Source organism: Plectropomus leopardus, chromosome 10 (assembly GCF_008729295.1).
Source record: "Plectropomus leopardus isolate mb chromosome 10, YSFRI_Pleo_2.0, whole genome shotgun sequence".
NCBI classification, from domain to species: domain Eukaryota; kingdom Metazoa; phylum Chordata; class Actinopteri; order Perciformes; family Serranidae; genus Plectropomus; species Plectropomus leopardus.
The window spans coordinates 32,673,020-32,700,051 of NC_056472.1; the positions used below are offsets into that span (position 1 = coordinate 32,673,020).

At 40.9% G+C, this 27,032-nt stretch overlaps 1 protein-coding gene across 1 annotated transcript; it reads left to right on the forward strand.

The window, feature by feature from the left end:
* The first annotated feature begins 986 nt into the window (after window positions 1-986).
* epsti1 (epithelial stromal interaction 1) lies at window positions 987-21,650 on the forward strand. Its single transcript, XM_042494981.1, has 10 exons — window positions 987-1,228; window positions 2,535-2,593; window positions 2,695-2,778; window positions 3,941-4,017; window positions 4,132-4,215; window positions 7,150-7,223; window positions 9,527-9,611; window positions 16,485-16,552; window positions 16,891-17,075; window positions 21,356-21,650. Exons 1-10 carry the CDS (start codon window positions 1,083-1,085, stop codon window positions 21,493-21,495), a joined length of 1,002 nt encoding a protein of 333 aa, XP_042350915.1. The 5' UTR covers window positions 987-1,082; the 3' UTR covers window positions 21,496-21,650.
* The last annotated feature ends 5,382 nt before the right edge of the window (window positions 21,651-27,032 follow it).

The window sequence follows — 27,032 nt, forward strand, 5'->3', positions numbered from 1 at the left end:
GAATTAGCAGGGAAAAATACAGAGTGAAACAAAGTTGAATTTAGTTTGTTGACGCTATCAAGCTGACCTTCATTTTACCAAAAAAAGTTTCTCACCTGAAAAAAAAAGTACAAAAAATGAATAAATAAATACACCAACGCATAACGTGTAGCAACTAGTGATTTTAGTAATAATAATAATAATAATAATAATAACAATTATTATTATCATTATTGTTGTTGTTGTTATAACATGCTATTTCCACTAAGTGCACCGTCACAGTCAGTGTCGAGATATATATATATATATATGGGCAGGCTCCCACGGAGGGCCCGGAGGGACTGCAGGTGGGGTGTGAATTAGCAGGGAAAAATACAGAGTGAAACAAAGTTGAATTTAGTTTGTTGACGCTATCAAGCTGACCTTCATTTTACCAAAAAAAGTTTCTCACAAAGATTTTTAAAAAATATACTACCACTACTACTACTAATAATAATAATAATAATATTAATAATCACAATATTAATAATAATAAATAATGATAAAATATAATAATAATAATAATAATAATAATAATAATAATAATTATTATTATTATTATTATTATTATTATTATTATTATTATTATTATTACATGCTATTTCCACTAGGTGCACTGTCACAGTCAATGTTCCTGAAAATCTTGACATATCCCAGGCTCTACAAATAATAAATAATCTATTATGCATGTAGTATATTTAAATAAAGAAATTCATAAATTGATTATTGAATTAATAATAATAATAATAAAATGGTGGAATTATGACATAGACCTGGCATTTAAAAGGTTAAAATCCTGAAAATTAATGAATATTTTGTATTTATAATTAGGACGAATGAAAATTAAAAAATAAACTCAATGAAAGCAGAAAATTATGATATTGTATTAAAACATTTAAACTTGATTGTGAAACAGCGTCATCTGCTGTTCCTCCCGCAGATGACGCTGTTTTCATTAACCCTCTCACTCCTGTGCGCGGTGGAGGCATCGCGCCGCGGATCAGAACAGACCAGCAGGACCGTCATCCTGTTTCCGTCAGTCACCATCTCTGAGTGTTTGGATCATGGATCCGTATCAGAACCAGCGAGGCGCCAGAAACCGGCTGCAGCCCAGCAGAGACTCACCAGGAGGAGCCCAGACACCTGAAGACCCCCACACAGACGCACCTGACCGCGGGAACCAGACACCGGGCAGCCGGCAGCCGCAGTAGTAAGTCACACTTAAAGTTTTACCAACATTATTAAAGTCTGACACAATGTATTAAACGCTCCTAAGCTTGATGTGTAATACTTTGATCTGTTCGCGTAGTATTTCATCAGTAACAGCATGTTTGCATGTTTGTTTTTGTATAATTTACTACTCAAGTTTCACTTTCATTTCACGTGATTCGAGAGGGAAACGGTGCGTTCACTGTTTCCCGGAAATCCCAAATGCTTCTGTGACGTAGGGCTACAAACGTCACTTAAATTACGTTTCTGTTAAGAGTTTTAACTCAAAATAAAAACTAAATCTGCTGCATCAAAAACGTTTGTTGGAGCTGCGTTTTTTGCTTGTACCGGGAAAAGATAGAGGACAATTTGACTTTTTTTAAAATCATAATCTAGAAGAAAAACAAGTCTTCTATTATAAGTACACAAATACGTTTACAGCATTATTTAATTACTTTAAAGCAACAATGATAACAATCACGATACTGTTGCTTTGCAGCACTGATAAAAGCTCACTGTAAATTACTTATCCGACCGGAAGGCTGCATTATATTTGGATTATTTATGATTCATGAAAGCAGCATTTTAATCTTTCAGCTGCACAAGTTGTTCATTTTATCAGCTTTGCGCACGCAATGGTAGTTTAATATATAGCAAAATAACACATTTTATAAACCGAATTTATACATTTTTGTTGTTGTAAAATTTGTATCTTAAAGGAAACTGTGGCTACATAACAACAGCTGACTTATAAAAGTTAAAACATCACCCTCTGGAAAAAAAAAAACCCAAAAAACTAATAAAGTCTGGCTAAAATTCTACTTGAGCTCAGTATTTGTGTCAATGTTTGTTTGATTTTGCCACCTGCTTGTATTTACACCATTATAATATGTAAAAATCAAATGTGATTAAATTTATTAGGACAAAAACTACCTACATGTTTATTTTATTTTGTTTCTAAAGAGTTTCAAAAGCTCAAAAACAGTCTGTCTGGAACTGAAAGGTTGCCATCTCATGTTTGTAATAATTAGAGAGTTGTATACCCCATTATAATGTTTTAATGCCTTATTTGTTGCATAGAAATATTTTGATTTGTTCATTTTTGTTCAAGTTTGTGGCCTATTATACAATATGAAATTAATCAAAATATGACTGCACCAGGAAGTAAATGATCACAAAATAAGTAAAAAAAAACGTTATGTCTCAGATTTTGAAATTTTTTGATACTCATTTAAAGAAAATACTGACATTTTGCAGCCTTCACAGCCGTTACGGCTTTAAGTCGCTCTTTCTGTCTCCGTCCTCAGCTCAAGTGGATACACCCTGATCCCACCAAATGACTCTCTGCGAAGCAAAATCAAAATGAGTAAGCTCATGTCACTGCTGTCAGCTATCCTACATATATTATAATGATCTTTATACATGTTGAGATTATTTCCCAAATAACAAAGCTCTGTGTTGCTGCAGTGGCTCAGAAAGAAGAGGAAGCTCTGCAGAGATGGAAAGAGGAAAACAGACCCGCTCCCGTGCAGCTGAACCCAGAGAGGCTCGGTAAACCAGCACACCCCACTGACGTGTCGACAGATAAATACGAATAAACACAAAAAAACTGGCCCAATTCTGGAGTTATTCGTCCAGAGTCTCAGAGTCAAGCATCCAGACACCTCACGACTTATCTCTCCTGGTGTGCCGAGTTTGAGCCAAGGCTGGGCCAGGTCTTTTTTTTTTTGATAATGCCCGATGATGACGGTGTTGACAGCTGTACTCGAGCCTCCTTATTTTACAATCTGGGGCGTCACTCACCCAAAATTCACAGGCAAGTCGGGCAACTGGTTGCAGCTCGACTTATTTCTTCCGGCGTGGAGAGTTTGGTTAATGCTGAGCCAGATCATTTTTGATATGGACCCAGAGATGACAGCGTCTGCAGCCGGAATCGGGCCAGTTTATGTTGCCCGAATCTGCAGCATCATTCATCATGAGTCTCAGTCAAGTTGAGCAACCAAACACTGCCCAAATTCTTCCCTCTGGCGTGCAGAGTTTGGGCTGATGTTGGGTCATCTGATTTTTGATAACAGTCCAGTGACGACAGTGGCAGCACTCTAATTTGTTTTTTTTTTATTTGGTCCAATCTGAGGCATCATTTATCCTGAGTCGGGCAACTTACGCAGCCTGACTTTTTTCTTCTGGCACGCAGAGTTTGGTCAAACACGGGGCCAGATCATTTTGTGATGGCAGCCCGGTGAAGGCAGCGTCAGCAGCCGGAAATCAGGCTCGTTTATTTTGCCCGATTCAGGGGCATCATTCATGCCGAGTTGCGGCTAAGTCAGGCAGCCAGTTGTGGTCCGACTTATTTCTTCTGCCGTGCCGATTGTGGGCCGAAGCTGGGCCAGATCATGTTTATAAAGACCCAGTGATGGCAGCCAGAACTGGGCCAGTTTATGTGGCCACAATTTTGGGCATCATTCACCCTGAGTCTCAGCTAAGTCGAGCAACTGGACGCAGCCTGATTTATTTCTCCCGGCGTGCCGAGTTTGGGCCGATATTGGACCAGGTCATTTTGGCTACAGGGGACAAACATCTTTACTCTCACTTTCACCTCTAAGCACTCACTGCAAATCATCCTCAACTCTTTCTGTAACGCTTTTCTTAATTTGGTATGCTTATGCTGTTGCTTACATACTGACATGATGTAATACTCTGTTTCATTAATCAGGTGGTGGTAATGTCACCTTGGCTGGAGCGCGAGAGAAGCAGTTTTCGGATTTACGCTGCTCTAAACTGCAGAAGAAGGTACTCAATCACACATTCACCGCTGCAAGCTCTCATCACGCTCATCCAGTCAATTCTTCTGCACCTTTAAATATATATCGCAAACAAATATTTAACGTGACGTGTTGCTTCCAGCTGAGAAAGGAAGAGCAGGAGAGAAGGAGAAGACAACAGGAGGAGGACGAGTTACAGAAGATGAAAGACGAACAGAGGGCGAAGGTGAGACCAAGATTATGTACTTTGGCCTTTTAGCACAAGCGTCCAATTTAATCTTTAAAAAACTGCCATAAATGACTCAACAACTCTTCTATTTATATTTCAATTACAAAACAAATCATTAAAACATGAGAAAAACCAGCCATTATACACATTTTATAGATTAAACACCCTCCAGGGAGGTCTTTTCAGATGAATGCCTCAACGCTAATCTGTTCATATTTCGCTCAGCACAGTGATTTCCGTTAGTGCTTTTCGACAAACCCCAGAGTCGAATATCAGCAGTGAACCCAGCCGTGTAAGTGTAGGTGGAAAGAGAAACAGCATTCGCAATGGTTGTTTTTCTCCAGAAAAGAATTTCACCACTCACAATAAAGTATGTCTTGTGGCTGTGTTGTATTATGACTTTGATAGAAAACATCATTTTAATTTTCTTGTAACTTTTTACTCAATTTTTGCTAATTTTTGCTAATTTTTTCAGGGCCATGTCTTGCTCATTATTTTCAGCAATATACTTTTTTGTGCCAATTTTCAGTTAATTTTCCTCTAACTTTTTTTTTTTTAAATCAATTTCTCGCACATTTTTGGGCCATGTGTTTAATTGCTCATTGGCAGCCTATTCTAAACTTGATTGTAAATCAGTTTAAATAATCACTGCACCTCTTGTCTGCACTTCTGTTATTTTTAATGGTGATTTTTGTTTTATAATTTCAAAAAAAAAGTCATTAATTTTACCTTTTATATCTTATCTCTTTACTGTTTTATCATAAATCTGTGTCCTTTATTATGTTTTTATATTTTATTGCTCTGGAAAGCTCTTTGAATTGCCCTGTTGTGTGAAATATTGCTCTACAAATATAGCTGCTTTGCTCTCTCCCCATGTTTTAGAAAGAACTCAAATCAATTTACTCAGGTGTCAAATGGTTCATTTTGGTCATTTTTTTCATGTTAAAAACGAACATTTCACTTGAGTGGCACATTTTCACCGCATGACATTAGTCTGTCCTCCCTCAGCGAGAGACAATATAGTTTCTGGCCTCTAGATGTCAGTAGAGACAAGCATCCACCTGAGCTGCAGCAGGTCCGTCTGTGTGTCAGAGCTCAGTCTCCGCTCACACACCCGCCATTAAACCACCTGATTAATGGCCTCATGGGTTTCCAGCAAACCAAAGACAGCTCCTCATTCCGTCCTCAGACATGTCCTACACCGCGTCTGGCCCGGTTTATGGTCTAATAGTGGTTAATGGACTGCTGCAGTTACATGAACGGGTGATTAATGCTGAGGACCAAAGTGGTATTCCACAGACCTTTTCCTGTTGCGCCATGACCTCCATGAGGCCATAGGAATGTACTGGTAATCCAGCAAATAGACACATGCGCTCTCCTGTCTATAGACGTGATCTAATGAGAGGGAGACAGAAACACGCCTCTGGGTCATGAGTTTGGGGTGCAGATAAACGCAGAGTGGAAAATTATTAAGTGTTTGAAACCACAAAAACAGAGTATAGTACAGCTCCTGAACTCAGCCTGCCTCTTTTGTATTCTTTTACTGTAAATGTATACTGTAAAAGCCCACAAGGTCAGCATCAGCAGTGCCAGAATATAATCTCAAAATGAAAATAAAGCAAATACACTGAAATTACAGGGGCCTTAGAGGGATTTCCATCTCTTTAAAGGACAATGGGATTGAGGAAATGGGATGTATCGTGTATCAATTACACTATAAAATAAAAAAAGAGAATGACCTGGAATACAATAGTGGATAAATAGAAAAATACCACATATTTTCATGACTCTAATAAACTTTTTATTGATTTATTTAATCTGATTATACCCTTTATTGTAAATCCAAGTTAAGTCAAGTAGAGCATGTTTAAAAACAAACCCAGCTGACCAAAGTGCTTAACAGCCATAAAATAAAAAACAGATAAATACAGAAGCAAAACGCCAACAGGCACTAAGCTCGGGCTGTATTACAGTATACAGCGGTATTTTGAAATCCCAAAGATATGTTTTTCAGTTTCATCATTAATACAGGTGCTTCCCTTTCTATTAAACTCATTGTGTGTAGTGCACAGCATGCACCAGAGCTCAGTCTGCGGTCTCTAGTGGTGGAACAGGCGGCTGAGCTGAAAGACACAGCGACACCTAGTGGTGCACGGAGACGTTACAGGACTGTAAACAGCCGGTGGCCAGCAGGCACAGAGAGACTGTGGAGAATAACGGCAGGTTTTTTACTCCATGTCACAAAAAATGTCATGTGGCATAGAGTAAGTGTGCAGGCGCTACCCTTTCCTCACATACTTTTTTCAGTAACATCATTTAAATATATATAGTTATAATAAGTATAAATATAGTTTTCTGGATCATTTTCTAATAATCTTCTTAAAAACTGTCATTTTCTTGTCACCTTTTACTAATTTCTTGCAATTTGTGGGACATTTCTTGCCAAGTTGTTTATTGCCTTTTACTCCATGTTTTCAAAAGAAATCAAACAAATCTTTTCTGGTTTCAAAGGGTTAAAAAACTTGCAAAAGGCGTCTGAATGCAGCACAAGAAAACAGATGTTGATCCAGGTTTTATGAATATAATATGACCTTAAAAGTCATGGTTTTTTTTATGTCTGACTGCCGCAAGTGGCTCTGCAAGTAATGTTCATGTGGTTTATGCCAATATCTTTTACTTTTCGAAAAGCATTCTCTAGACAGGTGGTGCAAATTAGCTTAACACTAAAAACACTACCCACAGTGCATCTGGTTTTTGCACAAAAATGTGTGCCAAAGTGTTGTCTACATCTCCAAGTAACCAATCAGAATACTGCACATGTACTACAGCAAGTATTGCATTCCATACTGCATATATGTTGATGTACGGTGGCTGCATGCCGTGCGTCCAGTTGCGTGCTGTGGTGTGACTGCTCTCTGTGATGCATTTCAGGCCGAGCGCCTGCAGGAGAGGAGGCGACAGGAGGATCAGAGGAGGAGGGAGCAGTTTGGGCAGGATCGCATCAGGTCAGCCTTGGATCAGGTTAACTCGGGTCTCACAACTGTCACCGTGCGGTTACAGTCTTGTGCTGTTTTGTGTGTTGTGTTGTGTTCCCTCTCGCTCTGCAATGCATCTTAGTCACTGATGTGGCATCGGATGACACAATCTGCAGACCTTTACAAAGGCAGCGCCCAGTGTCTGATCCTCCGCTGACCTATAATTGTCGCCGGAGTTAGAGCAGGCTGCGCTGTTTGTGATGGCAGAAAAAGGAAAAATGGAGCTCATCAGTTGTAAATGTCAGCATGAAGACCTGTTTTACCTGTTCAAACTTTTTCCACTGGTGTAAAAATAAAAAAAAGGATTTCCTGGGAAGATGTCAACATTAATCACTGAAGAGGTTGTGCACCTGCATAAAGCTGGGTGACATGCAAGAGACAGAATAATCGAGAGTCTACAGCCATGCACGCCGCTTCCTGACGTTGCACTTGGGCACAGAGGTGTTTTGAGCCGGCAGCCAGCTGACGTTTAGCCAACATAACGTTCAAAATCTTACGTTAGATTGTTATGATCGCTGAATTTTGGTTATTCACACTAAATGGTAAATTGACTGCGTTTATATTTCTAGTCTTAAGCCCAGTAAAAACTACGATTTTGGGCTGTCTCAGACAACCATTGTAAAAGAAACGTGTTATCTTTGGTCGTGGCTCTAAAACGGTGGTCCTTCGTCACACAGTGAGAGGGGCTTAAGGATGGCGGACGTCACGGTCGTGCCATCAAAGACAGGCTGGGATAAAATCCTGACCATAGTCCTTCAAATTGACATTGAAAATATAAAAACAAGCCGAATGGAAACATGTCGGTTTAAAAAAAAAACAAAGCAAAACTGTTTTTAGGCTTGCATGAGGTGATACAATGTTTATCATGTTCACGTCTTAGTTTAGAAAGTTGTACACGCTCACATTTGAAAATGAGCACTATAAACTGGCATGTATTTATATAGCGCTTTTCTACTCTCCATGCACGGTGCCATCTACTCATTCAACACGTTCTCATCCCAAGTCGTCACATATTGCCACTTTGTAGTAGACTTCCGCGTCGAGATATATTTCTGTATCTGCTGTTGACATTTTGGGATGCCGTTACCGTGATGTCAGCACAAGCACGGTGGGGTTACTCTGCACATGGTCATGTTTAGGCAAAAAAAGCACACCGCAACCAACGCCGGGGCGTCAACAAACGCACATGTTGGCACTGATGGTACACATTGATGGTAGGATTAGGCAAAAGAGGCATATAAGGTAAGGTGTAGAAAAAAACATCACTTTCAGACCGGAAGCAAACATAGGCCTCCGGCATGAAAGTCTGGGGTTTGCTGGACCCTTACGTCCGCCCTATAGGCGCCCTCGCCGCCTTATATTAAGTCATTATCGGCAGCAATTCAAACTTACGATGCCTGCATGGGTATCGTGACTCTGCAGGTGCTGTCCACCCGCGTATAATAACAATGCAGCTGCTTCTGTCCGGCTGCTTTTTTGCTGATGCCATGCAGCGGCGTTTCATACGGATCCTAAAGGTGGCTTTTTGCTGTGATCTTACGCCTAAAACACTGTTAAAGCAGCAGTATTTTACGAGTTCGGAACAAGAACGGGCTTTCTGTCTGCTGGTATGGAGAGTTAATTCCTCTCACGCAGACAAAGAGTATACCTGCTACTTGGCTGTAGTCTTTGAGATGTGTTCAAGTGCAACTTTTTGTGCTCAAAACCCCCAAAAAGAATTAAAAAATCTAATGATCCTTCTCTAGAGTCCAGTTTTCACAGCCTGAGCAGCACTCTCCATGATGACTCAATTGACTTGTAAAATCAGTGGAGTGCTCCTTTAAAGTGTCCGGGGCTTTTGGATAATATATATATATATACAATAATGATTTAGAGCGTGTTCTCCAACAGCGCATCAGAGCGATTTAAATCAATTACAGTGACAGTCGAGATGTTATTGGAATATTATACACAGCCGGCTCTGAGGGAAATGGCTTGTCTAGTAGCATCTCTGGCCTCCGTACAAGAGAAACAAAAACAGGAGACGGCAGACCAATGTGTGAACCCGAAGAAACAATGAAGAGGTTTAGAAAGGGGGCTAAAGAGATGGAGCGGGACAGCACAGCACATCAGAGAGCTTGAGAGCGGCGTCAGGGAGGGACAAACAAACTTGGTCAACCTTGTGGGACTGCCAGCATCCCGAGACTGCGGAGTAAACAAATCCTCCTTCATACCTCATTATTAGTGTGTGTTTGTGTGTTTTTTGAAGGATGTAACGTGTGTGTTTATTGCAGGAAGACTGAGCGTTTTCTGCAGAGGTTTGAGAGGACGGCCTCCGCTCCGCTGGCATCCGGCAGCGCCACACACACGTCATCCAGGGTAAGCCAGCGACCGCACAATGTGTGCATGTGCGCTTTCACATGTTTTGTTTGTACACACGGAGGCTCGGATGCACACATGCCTGCTCTATAGGTCCCAGGGTTCAGCCTCATATCTGTGGCCGTGGGGTCGGGAGACTGACGCTCTGCGGTGATTCACACCAATACATCTGCCTTTGTAAGCTGTTTTCTGAATAAATACTCTTGGGTGCGGAGGTTTTCATCGTCCGGGGCAGCGCGGGTATTAAGCGGTATCCCCAGTTGGCCGGGCGGGGTGAGGAGCCAGATCCCCCTACAATTATCTCCTGGTCAGAGCCGGGGCACGCAGCAGTACAGCGTGGTGGAGTAAAAAGGAAGTGTAAATACACGGAGGAATAGGCCGCTGATTTCCCTCTACGTCTGTCTGCTCCTTTCACTCTCTTTTGTTTTCTCTTGCTTCCTTTTTTTCCTCGTTTCTCAGCCCGTCTTCCTCCTCTCTGCCTGTTAGCTTTCCTGGGAGGGAATGAGCAGAGGGCGGAGTTCAAGGGACTTCCCAGAGTTCACACTGAGCAGAGACAGAGACACAACATGACATGACTGCGAGGGGAGTCTGCACGAGACAGAGTGGAATAACCTGCGCCTGGTAAAAGTACCTGGAGGAAACCCAAGCCAATCACGTGCCCCAAAGGGGGGCAACCACTCGCCCTTATTGTGAATAACTTTTTTTTTGTTCCGTAATTACTGCCATTAATCTTCAAATCAATAAGAGGTCAGAGCTATTCTTAGCTCATTTATTGGAGAGTGTTGACAGCTTCTGTCAGAAAGGCAGACACGCTGCTAATAGCGCTCCTCCGCCCAGCCTGTCAGTGATGTACCAGAGAAGAAGAAGGAGCGGAGGAAGCGGCCCGCGGGCGAGCTGAGTTTCGCGCTGCGCTCCTCTGCGAGCGGATTATGTGGCGACTGACAGCACCGCTAAAAGTGCACACGCAGCTCCCTCGGTGGACACAGGAAATGTTTTCTTTCTGGGCTTTTCTCACTGTTGTGCATTTTCTGCTCGCTCTTTTTCTCACACTGACCTGATGCAAATCTGTCAGCGGGCGAGTAGGCGGGGAGACACAGAGACAGAGACATACAGAGAGACAGAGACAGAGAGAAAGAGAGACGGAGAAGGAGACAGAAAGACAGAGAGACAGAGAGAAAGACACATACAGACAGAGAGAGACATACAGAGAGACAGGGACATACAGACAGAGAGAGACATACAGAGAGACAGGGACATACAGACAGAGAGAGACATACAGAGAGACAGAGAAAGACATAACAAGACATATAGACAGAGAGAAAGAGACAGAAAGAGAGACAGACAGACAGAGAGACAGACAGACAGAGAGACAGACAGGCAGAGAAAGAGACAGACAAACAGAGAGACCGAGAGAGTGGAAGACAGAGACAGAAAAAGAGAGAGACAGACAGAGACAGAGGGACAGACAGACAGATAGACAGACAGAGACAGAAGAACAGACAGTGAGAGTGTGAGACAGACAGAGAAAGATAGACAGAGAGATTGAAAGACACAGAGACAGACAGATGGAGATCAAGAGACAGACTGCCGGGGCAGACGGAGACAGACAGAGATTAAGAGAAAGAGAGAGACAGATAGACAGAGAGATCGAGAGATACACAGACAGACAGACTGACAAAGAGAGACAGACAGACTGACAAAGAGATTGAGAGAGAGACGGACAGAGAGACAGACAGAGACCTTGGGTCAAACTATGGTGTAGAGAAAAAAAGAAAGCGGTCAGTTACAGTAATAAAGAAGTCTCTGTTTTATGGTGGGACACACACACACACACACACACACACACACACACACACACACACAGAAATACACACACACGCACATGCACACAGAAATACACACACACATACAAAAACACACACACACACACACACACGAAACAGATGCTAATGTCTTCCCGCCTTGTTATGACACTTTGTCTCCTCTCACTGCGTCTCCTCACCTCTTACGTCTTCTTCTCCTCTCCTCTTGTTTTGTCTCATCTTGTCTCCTGTCTTCTTCTCTTCTTTCCTTTTTTATTTCCTTAATTACATTGTATTCCTGTCCCCTCTTCTTCTCTCCTCTCCTGTCTTGTCTCATCTTGCCCCTTTTTGTCTCTTCTCTCTCCTTTCTTTTCCTTTCCATCTACTGTCCTCTCATCTTCTTTTCCCTCATTTATTTCCTTTCCTCTCATTTTCTTTCCATCCTCTCATGTCCCCTCTCCTTATTTTGTCCCACCTTATCTCCTGTCTTCTTCTCTAATGTCCTTTTCTTTTCCATTACTTCTTCTTTTCCAATTTACTTTTTCTTGTTTTAACATCCTTTCCTCTCAATTTTTTGTCCCATCTTATCTCCTGTCTTCCTCTCTCCTGTCCTTTTCTTGATTTTCCTTTCCTCCTTTCTTCCCCACATTTACTTTTTGTTTTCCTCTCCTCATTTCCTCTCCTTTCCTCTCTTCTTCTCTCAATTTATCCTATCTTTTCTCCTGTGTTCTTCTTTCCTGTTTTTTCTCTCCTTTCTTTAATTTTTCTTTCCAACATCCTTTTCCTTTTCTCCCCTCACCTTTCCTTGTCATTGCTTCCCTGTCCTCTTATTTCCTTCCCTTTCCTCTCATCTCCTCTCGCCTTGTTTTGTCCCATCCTTTCTCCTGTCTCCTCTCTCCTGTCCTTTTCTTTATTTTCCCTTCCCCTTCTCTCCCCAGTTTTGTCTTGTCTTGTCTCCTTCCCTTGTCTCACCCTGCTTTTCATTTCCTTTCCTTTCATTCTCTTTCATTCCTCTTCTGGCCTTTTCTTTTCCTTCCTTTTCTGTCCTTTCTCCTCCTCTCCCCTTGTTTTGTCCCATCTCGTCTCCTGTCCTTTTCTCTCCTTTATTTTCCTTTCCTTGCCTACTTTTCCGTTCTATTTTTCTTCTTGCCTTTTCTTTTCATTCCTTTCTTGTCCCCTCATCTTTCCCGTTGTCTTCTCCGGTCTGGTCTCCTCCACCCTCGCTTTCTCCTATCTTGTCTCCTGTCTTTTTCTCTCCTGCCCTTTTCTCTCCATGCCAACATTCTCTTTCATTCCTCTTCTGGTTCTTTTTCTTTCTTTCTTTTCCCTTCCTTTCATTTTCTTACTTTCCCTCTCCTCCCCCCATTGTCCTATATTGTCTCCTGTCTTCCTCTCTCCTGTTCTTTTCTTTTCCTTGCCTTTGTTTCCTTTCTACTTCTTTTCTTGTCTTTTTTTATTCCTTTCTTGTCTTCTCATCTTCTTTCCCTCCCTGTTCTCTGTTCTCGTCTCCTCTACCATTGTTTTCTCCTATCTCCTCTCCTCTCCTCTCCTCTCCTCTCCTCCTCCTCCTCCTCCTCCTCCTCCTCCTCCTCTCTCCTCCTCCTCCTCCTCTCTCCTCCTCCTCCTCCTCCTCCTCCTCTGCAGACTCTCCCAGGCTGCAGCTCTCTCAGATAGACGTCACAGATTAGGAGATGAAAGCTTGCGGCCGCGGAGCAGCAAAAGTCAAACTTTTTGATGTGGTTCTCGCTGGGACCCTGGGATCTGTTGTTCTTTCTACAATGGCTCCATAAGACACATTGATCTCCTCTGCATATCCTCTGTTTGTGGGCGTGTGTGTGCGGTGTGTGTACATGTGTGTGTGCCTGAGTGGGAGATTTTAAGCTTTGATGGGAGCAGCGAGAGCTCACACAGGTGGGCCGTGTGTTCCTTCTTCCTCTCCTGCCATCCTAAATAAACACTTCCCTCAGCCATTAGCTCCCCTGAGACAAGAAAACGGAGAGTGAAAATGACTGTGTGTGTGTGTGTGTGTGTGTGTGTGTGCAGTAAACGTACACTACATATATTTTTAAAAAAAGGGAATAGACTTTCTTTTTCAGTATAAAAGTCCTGCAAAAGACGTTTTTTTTGTAGGTCGACTCAGAAGTTTTGCCCTTTTACCCTCGTCAAAAAGCCAATGGGATTGTTCCACTGGATTCTGGATTTATGGTGATCAAGATAATCATCACAAATAAACACCACTTTTATGATTTTTGAAATATAAATGCAAATGCCAGAAAAAAAAATGTTAGGCCATAAACTCCTCTGTTTTCAACCCTTTGAAAATAACCACTTTTCCTGTGCTGCTCTCAGATGCCTTTCACTAGTATTTTTTTCAAAAACATGAGGGAAAAAGACATTGATCAAGTTGGAAAAAAATATCCTGCATATTTCTAGAAATTAGCAAAAGGGAACAAGAAAATGACTGAGACCAACCGATTGACCGGAAATTAGCGAGGGGGATTATTAGATAGTCAACAAGTTATAGAATTTCTTCTTTTTTTTTTTTTTAGAAAAAGAGACTAATTATTAAAATTTTACCAAAAACCTAAAAAAAAAAAATACCAAAGCTTTTGTTACCACAGACCTTACATCAAATATATATTAATATATTGGAAGAAATTAAATGTAATATAATATAATATGCTTTCTTGCGTGTATAATCACTGGTTGCAATCTGCAATCCACAACACTGGATGCCACTAAATTCTGCACGTGCTTGAGTTCCTGACAACCTCTGTAGCCCCAATTAGCCACTTGTTAGCATTTTTAGACACGTAAGACATGTTTAGACACAAAATTCACGGTTGGGGTATTTACAGACATAAAACTAAATGTGAAAATCTCTAAAGCTTTTGTTAACCACAGACCTTACATCAGCCACCTAACCAAAAACCCACTCACTTTAAGACAGGGGAACTGGGAGTGCAAAAAATGTGAACTCCTTTCCAGGTTTTAGGACTCCTTCCTGCAGCTCTCTATTAGATTTTCACTGAGTAATCTCGGCTGCAGACTGAACACCAGCATGCAAACGTCTCTTCATAGAAAGCTGCTCTGTGCCTGTTACGACACACATTATACAGAACTGGTTATTGCACAAGACAAACTCATTGAACTTCTACCTGCTTTTTTTCATTTTGTCATTCATCTCTGAATGTTTTGATTGCAGCTTTTTTCCTCCTTAAACTATCCTGTACTCTTTTTTTTACTCAGTTTATTCTATGTTCATACAAATTGCAGGTATTTGCTTTGCCGTGCATCAATAGATGCTGTTGCCCATGTTTTGATATTCACACTGTAATAATTAAAGGCTGATTTTATCATATACCATAAATCAAGTGGATCTCTGAGGTAAATACACTTGTACTTGTACTGCCCCTTTCTAGTCTTCCAACCATTCAAAGCTGTTTCACCACATATCACATTTCACCCATTCACACACACATTCATACACGTTACAATACAAGGTGTCACCTGCACAAAGCTCTTTTTACACAGAAGTTGCACTACGGGACCATATCACACAGTGTGTGACTTTGGATAGCATGCTGGCATCATGGAACCGAGAGAGGAATGATATTTACCACAACAGCATTGGTCTCTAATGTGACATATAACAAACGCGTCAGCAGCACTTTGTGAACAACAACAATGGCGTAACATGGCAATAATGATTGTTTACCATACATTATACGGCAGCTGATCTCATCCACTGCTCGGAGGGTAAGGCAGAGTTTCTCTCACATTCATTCATTTGTGGCAGGCTGCCGCAATTAAATCACCTGCTGCCACAAACAGATTTTCTACCTCTACTGAAATATACAAACGGTGTGGTTATTCATTACACCACACTTCTGGGCTGCAGAGCATACTGTTGTCACAGACGGAGCAGTGGAACACCAGGCGCATTAACAGTGAAACCATTCGTCATACTGGGTCTAAAAGTTTGCATTCACTCACTCTGCACTGTGCTTCTCCTCTCATGTATTGATCTGATCAGCTCTGACTAGATCAATTCATCAATCATCCAAGCTGCGACTCAAACTGCTGCTGAGGGATAAAAATAACTCATGATGAGTTTCGTGTGCTCTCCGATCACAAACAAAATAAATATTACTCACACACTGGGGGTGTTGAGATATTTAATTGTGGATCAGTATAAGGACTTACCAAATTTGAGCCACACTGCCAAAAACGGCTAAAACAGAGAATGTTAAAATAAATAAATCAGTCATACTACTGTAAGTATACCCATAAATGTAACCCCAAATTTGTTGCAAACTACATCATGATCCATTGTTAGTGCCAGTCATGTGTACAGATCAGAACCCAAATGTTAACCCTTTGAAACCTGGAGCAACATCTCTTTTCTTTTGCTGCTTTCAGACGTCTTTCACAAGCATTTCAACATTTCCCCTGAGCAAAGAAGGGTGATTTATTTCAAAAACATGGGAGGAAAAACGGCAATGAGCAACGTGTTAAGAAATGTTTCACAAATTGCACAAAATTAGTAAATTTTGAAAATAATGCTTGAAAAAGTTAGGGGAAAATGTCTTGGGGAAAAAAGAAAACAGCTATGGGGGCGGGGGCACTTTTTCCAAGACTTGTTTGCTTTTTTTAAAAAAAAAATTCTATATCCTTTTTTTCCTTCAAATTTTAAGGGTAATTTTTTGTCATTTTTTAAAACTAATTTCTAGTTAATTTTGGGGTCATTTTTCTTTCATTGCTCATTGCCTTTATCCCTGTGTTTTTGAAAGAAATCAAGCCAATTTGCACAGATTTCAAAGGGTTAAGGAGCACAGAAACTACACGCTCTTTCTACTGCACTGTAAGGCTGCACTTTACATTCATCTCTAATAGCTTCTTTATCAGGAGTGCGGAGGCTCGGTTTTGTGTTTACTATAGGCTGTTTTTTTGATAATGACCTTTACAGTCAATACTGATAAGATATTATCCGTCTTTCTACTTCTGAAGGGCATGTCACTGCGCCTTGTAAGTAACCTTTTTCGTTATATATTAAATCTTTTGTTGTCAGAGTGAGGCGGTGGAGAGTCAACAGAAGGAGCCAAAAAGTGAGAGAGACGTAGAGCTGGAGCACCGGAGGTAGGTACAACATGTATACATTGTTTTATGCAGGAATTAAAATGATGAAAGACTCTCTGCTCAATGGAAATAAATTACGCTGACTTCAAACTACAGAGGCAAAAACATGCTCAACAAGATTAATTTGTTTTGTTCATCACTTTGGAATAAAACCCGTAAAGACTGGCCAGGTTGCAGTTTACTGACCTCACTTTATTTTAGCGGGTTTAGAAGTTTAAAAAAGCTGTCAAAAACATCCCGCTCGCTGCCGTCTAGAGCCTGCCAGCACGAACAGTTATAAAGTACAGCATTAGTTAGTTTTATGTGGACCATTTTGTTGATTCATTTTATTTTGACAGGGTGAACTCAGCCTTCCTGGACAGACTCGAGGGTCGAGGCAGAGCGAGTGAGAAAGAGACGAAGGAGGAAGGCGTTCAGGAGGACATCAGACACCAGCGGCCAAACCAAAGTGGACAACAGCTCCCCTCAGCTCACCTGAACGCAGACCCCGAACAGAGCTACTCCGACTGTGCCGAGGACGACGGTGAGCTCAGAGTCCTTCTTACAGCAGGGATACTAAACTTGTTATGTTTGGGGGCCACTTTTGCAAAATGACAAAAAGCCAGGGGCCAGTCGCACGACGCCATACTTGTTTCTAGGATTTTATAACATTTCTAAGATTTTTTTGCTGTTTCTAGGATTTTAGGTCATTTCTCAAATCTCAGGACATTTACAGGATTTCAAGACTTTTCTAGGATCTTAAGACATTTTTAGCATTTAAGGAACTTTTTGGATTTTTGGACACTTCTCAGATTTCAGGACATTAAAACGTTTCTGGGATCTTAAGACGTTTATAGGATTTTAGCACCTTTTTGGAGTTTAAGACATTTCTCAGATTTCAGGACATTTCTAGGATATTAAGACATTTCTGGCATTTTAGGAAATATCTCAGATTTAAGGACATTTCTGGGATTTCATGATGTTTCTTGGATTTTAAAACATTTCTGGCATTTTAGGACACTTCTCGGATTTTAGGATGTTTCTCAGAATTTAGTACATTTCCAGAATTTAAGGACATTTTTTTGAATTTTAGGACATTTCTCGGATTTTAGGATATTTCTACAGTTTTAGGATGTTTTTCCCATGTAAGAATATATCTAGGATATATCTTTAAGACACGTCAAGCAGTTTTAGCACATTATTCGGATTTTAGGACACTTCTAGATTATAGGTTAGTTCTGGATTTAAGGATAATTTTAGGATTTAAGCACATTCCTGGGATGATAGGACGTTTCTCAGATTTTTGGACATTTCGCAGATATTAGGAAACTTCTCGGATATTAGGACATTTCTAGGATATTACCTCTGTCGGGGGATGTGGGCGATCCTCCACTGGCACTTTTTTTGATAAACAAGCTCTATTTTGATGCTGTTTTATGCTCTCTGGCACCTTATGTATACAAAAAGTACAAAAATAGTTTCCAGTGTTAATCACTTTATTTTTATTGTGAATCAGAAAATTGCGGGGCTATCCGACAGCCTATCAGGGGCCAGATTTTGCCTGCAGGTTCTAAGTTAAGTATCACTGTTGTACAGTTTCTCACGCCTTTTTTTAGTCTGGCTCAACGCTGGTTAACCAAACCTAAAATCAGCCATGTGACAAAAAGTTGCCCACCTCATCCTTTCTTAGAAGTACTGTGATTGTCTGTTTAGTCTGCGTTAAATCAAAGGCTTTACGTGCTTCAAGTATGTAGGCAGGAAGTTATGCGTGGTACGTAGTGATACTGTAGCTCCTGGCATTCAAATCCTGCTGATACTTGTAGCTTGTGGGAAACGTGTGTGTATGTCTTTAAGTGTGAGTAAGAAAGTATTTTCCCCTCATTCTTGGCACAAACCTTTACCTTCTATGGATTGAGCAACATATCAAACACATTTGCATGCGTGAGTTTGCAGACAGGAAAAAGAGAACATGGGAGTGTAAGCCCGGCACACACAAACACACTGTATGTCATTAGGCTGCTGTCAATCAGAGAGCTAAATTCTCCAGGAGAGCTGAACCCAGGCCAGACTGACAGAGTCTCGGCCTGCAGCCAAACGAGAGCAGTCCCGCCCTGATATAACTGCTTTGGATTGACATGCTGAGTTTGATACCTGACTGGTTGCCATACACAAATGAATAGCTGCCACTCACAACAGGACAAAGACTACAAACAGAACGTCATGTTCATTATCTGCTGCACTTAAGCATTTACTGCTCCTGCAGGCGAGCAGGCCACATGGAGTGAAACTCATTCTTTCTGTATGTTATTGTTAGTGAGGGAAGGTTACATGTTACATTAGCTGTGTTACATGTACTGGAGTATCTTTTTTGTTTTAAAATAAAAACTGGACTTTGAAGAGACGTGTTTTTGCAGAATATGCAGAATAACTATGCATATACATGCAAATAAATTACTGAAACAAAATGTTGATATATGCTTTAAGTAAACCATAAAACCAAGACAATTAAAAGACCAGCTAAGATACACCCTGGCATTGGCATGTAAAAGATGACATGTAAAAGTCCTGCTTTAAAACGGCCTGAAGGAACCAAACAGTGCAACTTCAAGTCTTTCTACACAAGATTCCACATATATTGATCTGCATATATAAAGGCTCTTTTTCCAAACTCCATATGAACACTAGCTATAGGGTCTGTACTGAGTATGTACAATATGTAGAATTTTAATACTTTGCACTCAAACGTCAAGAGCTGTACCTAAATCAGTCCACAACAATACTAAATACCCATACCTTCTCAACCAGAAAAGTGGTTTTGGGGGGTTTAGTTGCTCTTGTAGTGACATATAACCGACACATTAGAGTGTCCATGCACATATCATGTACTGTGGAGACAGACGGGGGTAAAGGGCAAAACCTAACTTACTAAAATACGAGTGCTACCAAATGGAGTTAGCTGATTTTGGGCTGCTGCAGGCTGCCACGCATACAGTATCACTACAGCTCTCCTCAGCTGTAGGAACAGGTGGAAGAGGTCAAAAGGTTTGCAGCCTGTGCGCCATCCTCTGTCTCATCGTAAGACTCTTGTCCCACCCAACTACCCATCCAAACAGTGGCCACAGCAGGGCCATTTCACCAGTCCGAGGTTAAGGCTTAAATACCCCAAAACATCTCAAGCCTTCAGTCCTGGCACTGCCACTGCGGGCACAATAATGCATGTCGGAATCCCACAACATCCTTAATCCCTGTCGGCTGCATCCGCCGGTCACGGTCTATATTTTACCAGCGTGCTGATCTGGTCTTTCCGTTCTGTCATTACCTGCCCGTGCCAATCTCCTGCCTGGTCGTGTGACGGGCTGGCCTGTCTTGTTCGGCTCTCACTACTGCCCAGCCCTGCCTTTCTGATTATCTGGCCCGAAAACTGGACGAGCCTGTGGCAGGAAGAACCACCACCAGATGCCAAAGTGGTCAGACAGACGAGTTTTAGAGCTGCCCGAAAGACGTGACTGCAGACTTCAGAATCCCTCCTTTCCTCCTCTTAATTTCATGCATTTTTATGCCTCAGCGCCGGCAACAGCCATTACGGCTTGTCTGTCTATCCCATTCTTAGGAACGTCCTGTGGGAATTTCTTTAAATTTGGCACAAATGTCCACATGGACTCAATTATGAACTGATTAGATTTTGGTGGTTGAAGGTCAAAGTGAGCGTGACCTTGTATCTATATGATTCTCGTTAATGTGATATCTTAACACCTTGAAGTAATTTCCTCAAATTTGGCACAAACGGCCACTTGGACTCAACGATGAATTGCTTAGAATTTTTTGGTCAAAGATCACTGTGACCTTGCAACCATTTAATGCTTGTGAACAGGATATCTCAATAAAGCCTTGAGAGAATTTCTTCAAATTTGGCACAAACGTCCACTTGGACTCAATGACAAACTGATTAGATTTTGGTCGTCATAGGTCAAAGGTCAAGGCCATTATTACCTTATGTTTGTCTCATTCTGGTATCTAAATAACACCTTGAGGGAATTTCCTTAAATTTGGCACAAACGTCCACTTTGACTCAACAATGTATATATTATAATTTTTTGGTCAAAGATCACTGTGACCTTGCATCTCTCTCATGCTCATGAACTGGGTATCTCAAGAACATCTTACTGGACTTTTTTCAACTTTGCCACAAACATCCACTTGGAGTCACGAATGACCTGAACATTTTTTTTTTGGATCAAAGGTCAAAGTCACCGTGACCTTTCATTCATCTCATGCCTGTGATATCTCACGAAGTCTTGAGGGTATTTCATCAAATTCAAATGTCCAATTGGCCATAACTCAAGAACTCACATGCTAATTATGACAAAATTTCACACAAATTTTAAATATGATAAAATGATGAAGTGACGACATTTTATGGCCAAAAGGTCAGCTTCACTGTGACAGCATAATAAAAACGGTGCTGATTGTATTGATCTTATTTGCTGCATGATAGAAAATGTGAGTAAAGCATGCGTGTTTTTACAGACATGAATGTAAAGTGCATCTTGACTAATTTGCAGAGGCATACAACTGCAAGGAGTTAATTTCAGTTGACCAAATAGCTGTGGAAAGAGCATTTGGGGGATTAACTCAGATTGTGTGTGCAAAATATGCAACAACAGCATTTTACTAGCTCAGCCACAAAAAGAAAAGAATGACAGTAAGTGCATTGTACAGTATGTCAGGAAACTCAGAGAACTCTCTTTCAACAGAAGCCTCGTGGGAACAATAATGAATAATCTGAGCTTTATGAGGATTATTTCTTTCCTTTGTGCTTTCCAGACTCTGACTATGACTGGGCCTTGATGAAACTGATGAGCAGCTTTCCAGACTGCAGCAGAGTCTTCCTAGAGGACATCCTTGACCAGTGCAACAATGACTATAATCAGGCCTACACACTACTCAACTGCACGCTGAATTAAAATTTATATTGTGATTGACACTTAAGGAATTAAGCCAAAGGGGGAAAAATGTATTGAGTGTTCAGGTGATAAAAAAAAGCTATGAGTTTCCTTGGGGGTGGATGCATTTAAATGCTGCCTGCACTACACAGCTGTATTAAATATATACCTATAAAGTAGTATGTCCTTCTTGTAATCTGTTTTTGATTATGCCATTAATCACCGAGTTTTTGGTGCCTTGTATCTGTCTGCGTGCACTCGTGAGTCATGTTGGGTTTTCGCCCTGACATGGAGTTGAATTGATGTTCGTTTTCACCAGTTTAGTTGAAGGTCATCGCCATGACTCACAATCTTCAGATCATATTTGGGGCTCTTAATTAAATCAGTGTGTGCACATGGAAGGAAGCTCGGCCCAAAACGCATGATGCTTTTTTGTTTGTCTTATAATCAAAGTCGCATGTGATGTATCTATAGCCGGATCCTGCGGGATAAAAAAAGACGTAGGATTTTCTCTGGAGAGCTTCAAGGCTACGATAAAGCAGCTTTTTGTGAACTCTCACAGTTTGTGTGTCACAGCCGCGTCAGACCGCTCGCTTTCATCAGTGTGTTATATCCAGCGGTGGGAGGGTGGGGTTTCCAGGTGGGCAGAGGGCACGGAGCTGCTGAGCCGGACAGCAGAGATGGTTATCACCTGACCGAGGAAACAAAGAACAAAAGGGTGGTGCTCTCAACACGGGGGGACTAAAAATCCCCTTCTACTTCGACATGAAGTCATACAGGGAGCGTTTTACTGCTGATGTCATCCAGAAAAATGTCTTTCCTCTGGAGATCAGCAAGAAACTCAGTGTCACTCTGCAGCTCTGCACTCATAAATACCAGATAACTAACAAAAATATGAACGCTTTATTTTACAGGTCTGTTTCTAATAATTTCCCAGTCCTGAAATTGGTGCTGACTACAGCCCAAATGAGCTCAATTTAAAACCAAGTTAATATAATTTCATCATTCATTTTTTATTGGATGCATATTGAATCATGTTTGTATAAGAAATAGTAGTTCAGCTGATTAAAAGGTTATGATAATGAGAAATATTTGTGTGGTGCTGCACTCTCGATTCTCCTTCTAATAAGCTCTTTACTACAGAGTTCTTTTCTATAACCTAAGAGGGAAATTATTGGCAAAATTATGAGAAAAATCTTGACCTGACAACATGTATTTCTGCTGTTAAGTTGGGTATTTTAACATGGGGGTCTATGGAGATTGGAGCCAGCCTCAAGTGGCCATTAGAGGAACTTTCAAATTGGCTTCATTTTTCAGCCCAGGAGGCTGAAATTTGGCAGTCCCTCCAGGACGTTTTGGCCTGTTTTGTGATTGTTGTGGCCTTAAATGCCTGATTTAGTGGCTGCTTTTTGACAAATTGCAATTGAAGTTGCAATATTTTTTGGCATTTCTTTTCTTTTCATCATAAGAGTTTTTTAAGCTACAATGACAAAGGATCACATCATGATATGCTACATTTTTAGAGCCAACATTGGTGTAAAATAAAGAAAATATTTAAGTAAGTCTTGGCTGCTCCCATGTTTTCTTTGTCACATAAATCAGAGCCAATCAGGAAGATTTGGAAAATCAGCGAGGTCGACGAAGATGAAAGAACTGATCTGACACAACATCAAATCATTATATATTGTGAACGTCACATTCATTTGTGAAACCCTGAAAGGATGTGACCACTCAACAGTATTTGCATTAGAAGGTAACATTAGTGCATTATGGGAACCATGTGTCCTGCTGTATGACTTCAGACTAATGTGATGTTATCATATTATGCTGTTTTTGTCGGGTAGCTTTAAGAAAACAGCTTTATTTGGGTAACTAAAGTCGAAATATGAAGTTTGATAAAGTTACGGTAAGGCTTCAGGCTGGGTGGGGAATCATCGGATGAGGTCATCGTATGTAGCAGTATGTGTTTTGCAAAATGTGGGCGCCCTTTGCGTGTATCACTATCAAGTAAAGAGGAAAAACCCCTAGAAATGAACTGGCTGTGTGTACGTGTGTGTGGGAGGAGGTGGGGACACGCCGCTTCTCCGTCGCCTAATCAATACGGATCACTTCATGTCTGCGCGCTGATGAGATGCTGCTGTGGGAAGGTATCGCGTGATGTCTCCTCGGGCGGTGTGGATCTCTTACAGGACAGTTCAATCAGCTCAAATGGAAACAGCTCTGGGATCCAGTGCAGCAGATCTGTTCCAAGAAGCAGGTTCAACGAGTTATCTGGATCAAAACATGAAATCCCCTCAAATTTGTTACGTGGACTGATGGAGAGAGATTTCAGATAAGTCAGTCAACATGGTTCTTGGAAGGTTTGCTCTGTGTGTGTGTGTGTGTGTGTGTGTGTGTGTGTGTGTGTGTAGGTTGTATATAGTATTTCTAAGAAGAGCATTAAGGAGTTGCATTCTTTTCTGTGCGTCTGCTCTGAATTAATGTCTGTTTAAGACTGTCCTCCTGCATTAGTCATCTCCTCAGACAGCTGAAAACAAGCGTCTACGTTCGGTGCCAAAGCGGAAGGTAGTGCAAGTTTTATTGTTTATTAGGGAGGGAGCTGCAACACATGGATGGATGGGCATACAAAGTGCGTGACTTCAACTCCAAAGACACATCAGGTTTGTTACACTTCATCAGTAAACGCCTCATTATCAGAGCAGAGAGTTAATTAGGTAGAAAATTTCACTCAGCTGTTCTGTGGTCCGACTTGACTTATCATGATATCTGGCAAATGTTGGGGCAGCCCAGTCACAAGAAGAAAAAGTTTGTATTATACATATCTGCAAACCACAGATACAGTTCAAGTATCATATCAACGTTTCTGGTGAAACAGTTCTGGTTACATTTATCTGAGCCATCTTTGCCACAAACACCAGATTTTTAAAGCTAAAACATGGTCCACGGTTTCCCACACATTCATTTACTCGAGGCGGGCCACTACAATGAAAACATCTACCACCACAAACAGATTTTACAGCACTAATGAAATATATAAACAGTAAGGATAGTCACTGCACTACACTCTCGGAGCGCCGAGCATACTGTTGTCACAGATGGAGCAGAAAAACACAAGGCTCAGTGAAAGTGAAACTTTCTAAAAGTTTGCATTCACCTGCTCTGCACTCTGCTTCTCCTCTCATCCATCAATCTTATCAGCTCTGACCAGATCAACTGATCAGTTACCCACGCCACGACTCAAACTGCTGCTGAGAGGATTAAAATAAGTCATGATGAGTTTCGCCTGTGTTCACAGACCCACAAAAATGTCCGAATTTAGAGAGGGGGCACAGAAAGATAGAAAAAGGGACACATGCACATAAGATTAAAAAAAACATTACCAGTATATTAGTGTTGTGTACACGGCTCTACAGCAGACAAGTATGCCTTTCTGTGTGTGTGAGTTGTTTTGGTGTGTCACATTCGATTAGACCATAAAGTTGCGGGCTACAACATAACAATAACAACAAGTGAAAAAAAGCAAAGTCAGATGATAACTGTGAATTTGTCATAAGGACCCCTCAAATGTTATTTGCATTTACTTTACTGTTCATATAAAGATATTGATCGGCACAGCTTTAAATGCGTTCTCCTTACAGTTATAAAATCTCACAAAAAGTCTTTATGTCATGTTAAATTCAGCACACTAGCAGCACGTTTCATCAGATCTATTTTTAGAAAGACAGTCAGCAGCTTGTCCATATAAAATTCACCTGGTGTGTGCATCATGTCTTTGTCCTGCAGAGATTTAATCCCACATTTTCAAGTTCTTGCTCATGTTCTTCGCTCGGGTTTTCCCCCGCTAGACTGTTTTCAGGGCTGACTAACCCAGACAACCAGAGAGACGAGGATCAGACATGAGGAGGAATCCACAGAAAATTAACAAATCTGTAAAAACAAGAAAAACAAAACTCTCCAAAAAGACAGAAAGTCCCAAGTTAAAGTCATGTTTATTATCCTAATTCTGATTAATATGATGTAGCCAACTTTCTCATCTGAGCACTATAACAAATTGTCGTCTGGATGAAAGCTGACATGTTTAAAAAGCGCGGTTGGGATCTGATGGGTCAAATCTGCTCTGATAGCAACATGAGAAAACCGCAGGATGTTAGAGAGAGTACAATGTATGAAATAACAATACACAAACAACATGTCACTCGACAAATCACCTGAATCTGAAGCTCCCCTCGGCTTCACAGCTCTTTATGTTTCAGTTCGTTATTTAGCTCCACGGCCCACAACTTTACTGTTCTGGTTCACTCTGACTGCTCCCATCAGGCCGTTTTCACAGAAAAAGCTGCTGTACTGGCCGCTCAGCAGCAAACAGCAGACACAAGGCAGGTTTCCATTAACCCTCAAAGTGTGCAAATTGATATTGCAAATATAATATACTCCTAATGGAAACATTTCAATTTTGAAAAAACTTCCATTTACCGCAAAAAAGTTTTTTGGCTTGCATGAGGTGGTATTTCAGGCGATTTAAAAAAGAAATATGTTGCAAAATTGCAACAGAAAAACTTTTTTCACTTTTCTAGGTCACATGATGCTGTGTCTATGAGCTTGTCAGTAGGAACTGGCTCCCTCATGATGCAGCAGGAGCTACAAGAGCTGTTATTGCATCACATAACTCTGAAAGTTTTGAATCCACAATTCCTCTGTGAAATCGTGGACTACAATCCCTCATACGCGTCCGCTCCCACGTATAAGGGGCTCGCCCTATATGATCACCATTATCTAATCATCTCATTGCTGAGTCCAAGTGAATGTTTGTGTCAAATCTTAAGAAATCTCCTCAAAGCGTTCTTAAAATATCTTCTCAAGAATGTGTCGCATGCAATGACTCCGGCCTCCGCTATCACCTGCACAGAAGCATAAACACCTGAACAGACACTTATTAGGGACAATTCTGCCCAAATATTTACTTCAACATCGAACATATTTTTTTGGTCAAGTTAAAAAGTTACAAGATGTACTGCAATAGCCCCCAAAATGTAAAACTTTGTACAGTCAAACGTGAAAAACAAGTATCCATTTGGTTTGCCTTGAAAAAAGTTTTTGTTTTCACGTGGATGTCTTTAAGTGCCGTTGGTTGCTTGATCCTGATTTGTGTGACATCAAATTCAGTAAATTATTTTTAAAAAATAGATGTTACTAATTATTTTGAGATTTTACAATGTTGGAAAAATGATTTATTATAATCTCCCGTCTTAACATTTGTAAGACTTTTTAATGATTGACAAAAGACGTTTAATTAACAATTAAACCCTTGTTTTTCGATTAATTTAAAGCCTTTTAAGCGTTTTTAAGGATCCGCAGGAACCCTGGAGACAAAGCACTCAAATGGCCTCAAATCCAACTTTGCGGACAGAAAATAAAATATTTTCTATGGCGATGAATCACTGATGAATCAGTCAAATCAGACAGTAGATGGGGGCGGGGGTCTGTCCCCTCTGTTAAAAATTATCAAATCACCTTCTGACCATAACAACATCAAATTTAATATGTCAAAGTTTTGTTCA